This window comes from Watersipora subatra, chromosome 4 (assembly GCF_963576615.1).
Source record: "Watersipora subatra chromosome 4, tzWatSuba1.1, whole genome shotgun sequence".
In the NCBI taxonomy this organism is placed as follows: domain Eukaryota; kingdom Metazoa; phylum Bryozoa; class Gymnolaemata; order Cheilostomatida; family Watersiporidae; genus Watersipora; species Watersipora subatra.
The window spans coordinates 3,480,259-3,486,803 of NC_088711.1; the positions used below are offsets into that span (position 1 = coordinate 3,480,259).

At 37.1% G+C, this 6,545-nt stretch overlaps 1 protein-coding gene across 2 annotated transcripts in view; it reads left to right on the plus strand.

Annotated features, from left to right (window-relative positions):
- The window catches only part of LOC137393766 (uncharacterized), a 28,190-nt gene extending 22,475 nt beyond the window's left edge, over positions 1–5,715 (plus strand). For both annotated transcript variants that reach the window (XM_068080455.1, XM_068080456.1), the window contains exons 12-13: positions 2,705–2,767; positions 4,885–5,715. In XM_068080455.1, coding sequence (XP_067936556.1) covers positions 2,705–2,767; positions 4,885–5,055 — 234 coding nt within the window. In that variant the 3' untranslated portion in view covers positions 5,056–5,715. The remainder of the gene's footprint in view (positions 1–2,704; positions 2,768–4,884) is intronic.
- The last annotated feature ends 830 nt before the right edge of the window (positions 5,716–6,545 follow it).

The window sequence follows — 6,545 nt, forward strand, 5'->3', positions numbered from 1 at the left end:
AGATATTCTACCGAGGGTTGAGCAAAATGGCATTTTTCTTTACGACATCGTAAACCTTTCTCATTCAGTCTTGCAAGTAGTTGTCGCAAATTCTGTAAATGACTTGTAGCATCAGTACCACTAACCAGTATATCATCTAAATATACAGCTACCCCTGGTAGATCAGCTGTCAATTGTTCCATTATCTCCTGAAAATATCCAGGTGCTGAACTGATTCCAAACGGAAGTCTCATCTGTAGTAGTACTCCTTTTTGAGTGCTAAGAGCAAGCTTTTTCTGACTGTTTGGTCCCAGGGGGATTTGGTTGTATGCATCCGCTAGATCAATTTTAGTATATCCGTATCCTCCTCCTAACTTGTTCATCAGGTCTTCGGGTAGAGGTATAGGCTGTCGGTGAGTCTCTAAATGTGGATTGACTGTTTGTGAGTAGTCTCCACATACTCTGATCGATCTTTGATGACTGTTGGAAAGTTGCGCTTTCCTGACCGGAACTACAGGCGTACCATATTGATTAAACTGTACTGGTTTCCAGATTCCTCTTTGAATTCCAGTTTCATAGGCTAGATTTAATTCATCTTGAATAGCAAATGGAACAGGTCGAGGTTTGTGAAACACTGGTTTTGCATCTGCCTTGAATTTTATTTCTAGCTCGTAATCCTTTAGACAGCCTAGATCGTTGTTAAATAGATCAGGAAATTCATTGCAGAGTTGCTCGCAAGATTGTTGTAGACTTTTGTCAGCCGTTTCCTGGTCTACTAATTTACAAGTCGTAGTAGTTTGTTGGCTGAGCAGGTTGTCTATTGATATCCCCAATAGTTTGATTGCTCCTCATCCTATCAGGTTGAGATTTGGAACCCGGCTAACTACAAAGTTCAAAGCAATAGGATTTCCCTTTACGGTTTTAGTATTCAGCTGGCACTGTCCAATTACTTCAATAGGATGTTTTGAAGCAGATTCGTAGTTTGTCGTTGTTGTAGAGAGTACAGGTTTTCCAAGTTTACACCAGACTTCCTCAGTAATGAAGTTGTCACAGGCTCCTGTATCTAACTATATCTCGATGATCTGCTCTTCTATCTCAATACTCTTTTGAAGTTGTTCCATATGTATTCTTTGAATAGTTTTAAGCTGTTGTTTTGGTATAGATTTCTGTGCTATAGGCCTTTTATTAGTAGTTGCTTTTCTTTTTCGGCAGGCAACTCTTAGATGTCCTAACTTCTGGCAAAAATTACATGTAGCAGATCTGTATGGACATTCCTTAGCAGTATGTGTAGTTTTATTGCATCTCTAGCAATTGAAAGTTGTCTGTCTTGCTTCTTTGTAGTTTGAAGTTCCTGGTGGTGTCTTAGTTCTATGATCTGGTTGTACCTTGTTAACTTTTTGTTGCTCTCCATATACGGTTTCTTTGGCTATCTTGGCTGCGTCCTTCGTTTCTGTCGCAATTTCAATAGCTCTTTTAAAAGATAGCTCAGTTTCTTTTACTTTGAACAGTGCTTTGAGAACTGCTTCATTATTTACTGAGCAGACAAACCGTGTTCTCATAGCTTCATCTAATGGATCATCAATATTAGAAAAGTCACATGTGGTCGCTTCCTGTCTAATTCTATTCGCTAATTCATGAATAGTTTCTCCAGGTTTCCTTTTCATAGTACTCCAGAATTTATAACGCTCGCGTACTAAAAATCGTGTGGGATCATATTGTTCTTTTAAGAAATTATCTATTTCTTCCATGGTAACTTCCTTTATAAGTTTTGGGGTCTCCAGTTGGCTAGCCATGTTGCTGATCTGTTTGTAAAGAACAGGTGACTGATTAATTAAGAACACGTTAGCTTTCCTCTCCTCAGGTATAGAGTGAGCTGCTACAAAAGTGTCATATCGATTCATGTAATCAGTCAATAGTCCGGTAGCTGGATCATACTCTGAAAACTTGGGTAAGGCTGCCGATGGTGCTATCTTCGCTGCTGTCTCGGTTTGACCTTTCACCAGTAGTTCCATGAGTTTCCTATTTTCTTCCAGATAAGCTTCTTGTTGTTCTTCCATCTTTTGGTTTTGAGTTGTAATTACTTCAATTAACTTATCCACTTCCGAAGACATACTCGAATATACTGAGAATGCTGTATAGGTTCCGGGTTATATTCTTGTAAGAATCTCAGTTGTACTGCTCAAGAATATCCCATCCTTGTCGCCAATAACTTCTGTTATGTTCCTGTATGAATAATAACACAAAATGTGGTTTATTCACTCTCATAGTATCTATTGCACTGTTGCCTTCCAGACCTAGTTTATATAAGCCTCAGCTATGGCTATCTAATAAATAGCTAAACAAAAGCATTACTTGTATTAGAATATTTTAGCTATATTAGAATAGATAGCGCACATTTAGCTTGACTTAAGCTTTATGATGGCAATCTAACAGTATCCTTAAGATTTCCTTTTCCAGTTTTACTGAAAAGGTTTATTGTAACATTTGCACTTTAGGAACAACTTGGACTCTTTTGTGTGAGATTGTGGAATACACTAGTGTAATAGACTCTATTTTAGCCTTGACAGATTAAATTTTCATGTTTGGTACATAGAGAATTTCGCTAACCCGCATCAGCCATTCTTCTGAGTTTTTATTAGCTCATTGTAAGGTAGAATATGTCTAAAGGCATCATAGATCTATTTTTAATACTATGAAAACTAGTTTTGCATATTGATAATTTTAGGTGTTAGTGTTCTCAGGGGATGGCGGATCACATCACTCTTTACACATCAACCAGTACCGTGATGTAAGTATATAAGCCGTCACTTTCTAATTCTTGCTATGACTTATTGCTATGTGTTCAGCTCAGAGGTTTCCTGTCTAAAATATGCATACATTTGGTCTATCACAGTCTTGCTTGTTATTCTAACTGATAAAGAGTCTTGGATGTGATGACACGTCATTATGTCAAGGCCATCAGCAAAGAACTCTCTAAATATTTGGTGCTTTGGTTGTAATCGATTACTTTAGTTGTTCCACAATTCACTGTTGATATTGTTCACTAGAAAGATATTACTCACTTGCACTTGTGTGATAAGTACATCTAATCGTGCAATTATAATGTGTCTCAGGTGTGCTTAAAGGATTCTAGCAGTAGACTCACCTTTTATCAGTTTGTTGTTGGGTATAGAGGTGAGTCATAATGCAACTCTGTGTGGTTGTGAGACGATAATACCGATGATAGATGGTGATAATGACACATTGTATTGTTAAAATGCAATTATGAAACTGTATAAAGAATTAAATCAATATCCACTTAAGAGTCAATTGTGATTTGTGATGTTCTATAAGTCATAGTTAGTCTAGGTACTCTGTATACTATGAGTCATGGTTGGTCTAGGTACTCTGTACAGTATGAGTCATAGTTGGTCTGGGTACTCTGTACAGTATGAGTCCTAGTTGGTCTAGGTACTTTGTACAGTATGAGTCATGGTTGGTCTAGGTACTCTGTACAGTATTAGTCATTATTGGTTTTAATACTGTGGTCTTGATTAGACTGGCACCTCTGAAAACTATGACTCACTGTAGACTTGATTGTTTAGGATACGCTAAGTTATTAAAATGATATAATACATGCTAATTTGATTTTATAAGACAAGTTTGTTCTAAATTTGCAAGTACATTGGAGCTGGTTGAACTGTTGTTGACTGTAGCATGTAGTTAGTTGCTGGTTTAACTGTTGTTGACTGTAGGATGTAGTTAGTAGCTGGTTGTACTGTTGTTGACTGTAGGATGTAGTTATTAGCTGGTTTAACTGTTGTTGACTGTAGGATGTAGTTAGTAGCTGGTTGTACTGTTGTTGACTGTAGCATGTAGTTAGTTGCTGGTTTAACTGTTGTTGACTGTAGGATGTAGTTAGTAGCTGGTTGTACTGTTGTTGACTGTAGGATGTAGTTATTAGCTGGTTGTACTGTTGTCGACTGTAGCATGTAGTTAGTAGCTGGTTGTACTGTTGTTGACTGTAGCATGTAGTTAGTTGCTGGTTTAACTGTTGTTGACTGTAGGATGTAGTTAGTAGCTGGTTGTACTGTTGTTGACTGTAGGATGTAGTTATTAGCTGGTTTAACTGTTGTTGACTGTAGGATGTAGTTAGTAGCTGGTTGTACTGTTGTTGACTGTAGCATGTAGTTAGTAGCTGGTTGTACTGTTGTCGACTGTAGCATGTAGTTAGTAGCTGGTTGTACTGTTGTTGACTGTAGCATGTAGTTAGTAGCTGGTTGTACTGTTGTTGACTGTAGCATGTAGTTAGTTGCTGGTTTAACTGTTGTTGACTGTAGGATGTAGTTAGTAGCTGGTTGTACTGTTGTCGACTGTAGCATGTAGTTAGTTGCTGGTTTAACTGTTGTTGACTGTAGGATGTAGTTAGTAGCTGGTTGTACTGTTGTTGACTGTAGCATGTAGTTATTAGCTGGTTTAACTGTTGTCGACTGTAGCATGTAGTTAGTAGCTGGTTGTACTGTTGTTGACTGTAGCATGTAGTTATTAGCTGGTTTAACTGTTGTCGACTGTAGCATGTAGTTAGTAGCTGGTTTAACTGTTGTCGACTGTAGCATGTAGTTAGTAGCTGGTTTAACTGTTGTCGACTGTAGCATGTAGTTAGTAGCTGGTTTAACTGTTGTTGACTGTAGCATGTAGTTATTAGCTGGTTTAACTGTTGAACTTACACATTTCGTAATGGCTCATAGCACGTGCATGTGGCCAGCTCATAGCACGTGCATGTGGCCAGCTCATAGCACGTGCATGTGGCCAGCTCATGCAAATTGACTGAATGCTCACTCTTCTGTAGGTGTAGATGATTTTCTACAGTCTAGTATAGTTCTGTGTCTTGAATGCAGAAAAATTGCATGATCTGTATCTTGTTAGGGAAGGATGGGTCTCAAGCCGGAAACCACTGCTCAGGAAGCTGATCGCTTTGAGGATTTACAAAAACTTATCGCTTTTTATAAAGAGCATGACATTCATCTTCAGAATGGTGCTGTGAAGATAACGTTGACCAAAGCTCATCATGAGTGTGAAGAACGCATTGATCTATAATTATGACTGATACTCAACTAACAAGGTTTTATTTATGGACTTTTTACATAAGGCTAATTCTCTCCCGCACATCAACTCTACTAATGCCAAAGTGTTGAATTAGATACCTTAAGCTCATGTGTTTATATATCCTTTTATATCCTTATCATTTATTTTTTCTTGCTTAATTTAATTTGGATATTATTGATCATTTGTGTTGCCTCCAAGATGGTAACAAGTTCACACGAAGTCTTTCGCTAATATTTTACTGTTTTTACTTCTGTATTTTTATTTTTATAGTTTTTTTCCAAGCTTGTAGGCTCAAGCGTATTCCATAGTTTCTAATGACAATCATGTGCTGCCGCAGTTCACTTTTAACAATCGATTGTTCTTTTGTGTTTGACAATTACTTCATTGAAATTATGATTGAGTTTTATAGTGTTTGACATTCAAAATCATTAGTGTTTCGTAGAACTTGTCCTTGCGCAGTTTTTCAGGGTTCTCTAACATTTTTGCCTTTTATTTCTACATGACGCATGCATTTTCATAGAGTTCTTTGATCACTACGTTATATATTAATTAAAATATAGATTTTTAATATCACTCCAGAGAACCTGCATCTCATTATGTTTCTTAATATCACTCCTTTATAAACTTTAATGCTTCACCTGTATTTTTAGAGTAACCATCTTTAATATGTGATTATATATTATATGATTATATGGGTTTATTAAAAATGTCTTGCAAGCATATGCCTAGCTTTTTAATTACATCTCATTTCTTTCTATACACACGCGCGGGCGCACACACACACACACACAAGACAAACCACACACACACAAGACAAACCAAATATGAATGATACTAATATATTGCCCAGCGAACAGAATGTACAAAATTAACTGAAGAATGCTATTCCTTGACCTTGCTGCTGATAGCTTTTAATTTTGGATCATTTTTTCAGCAAGCTTAAGGAGTCTTATTAACCAGGCTACACTAGTTTAGATTAGACGTCTCGTATCACTGTTATATATGTAATGGTTACATGTATCTGGTTGCTGCTATATACATGTATGTAATGGTTACATGTATCTGGTTGCTGCTATATATGTAATGGTTACATGTATCTGGTTGCTGTTATATATGTAATGGTTACATGTATCTGGTTGCTGCTATATATGTAATGGTTACATGTATCTGGTTGCTGCTATATATGTAATGGTTACATGTATCTGGTTGCTGCTATATATGTAATGGTTACATGTATCTGGTTGCTGCTATATATGTAATGGTTACATGTATCTGGTTGCTGCTATATATGTAATGGTTACATGTATCGGGTTGCTGCTAATGACAGCTCGCATACTTCAATTGTGTATTGTCACTGATTCTCAGTTTCTGAGGCTAGCAAACAACCAACGTACACAGGCTGCAAACCCTTTGTAACGGCTCTGTTTAGTTGGTTACTCCAGCAATCCATAGTGTCTGTTGTAATGAATTATCCTTGAAAC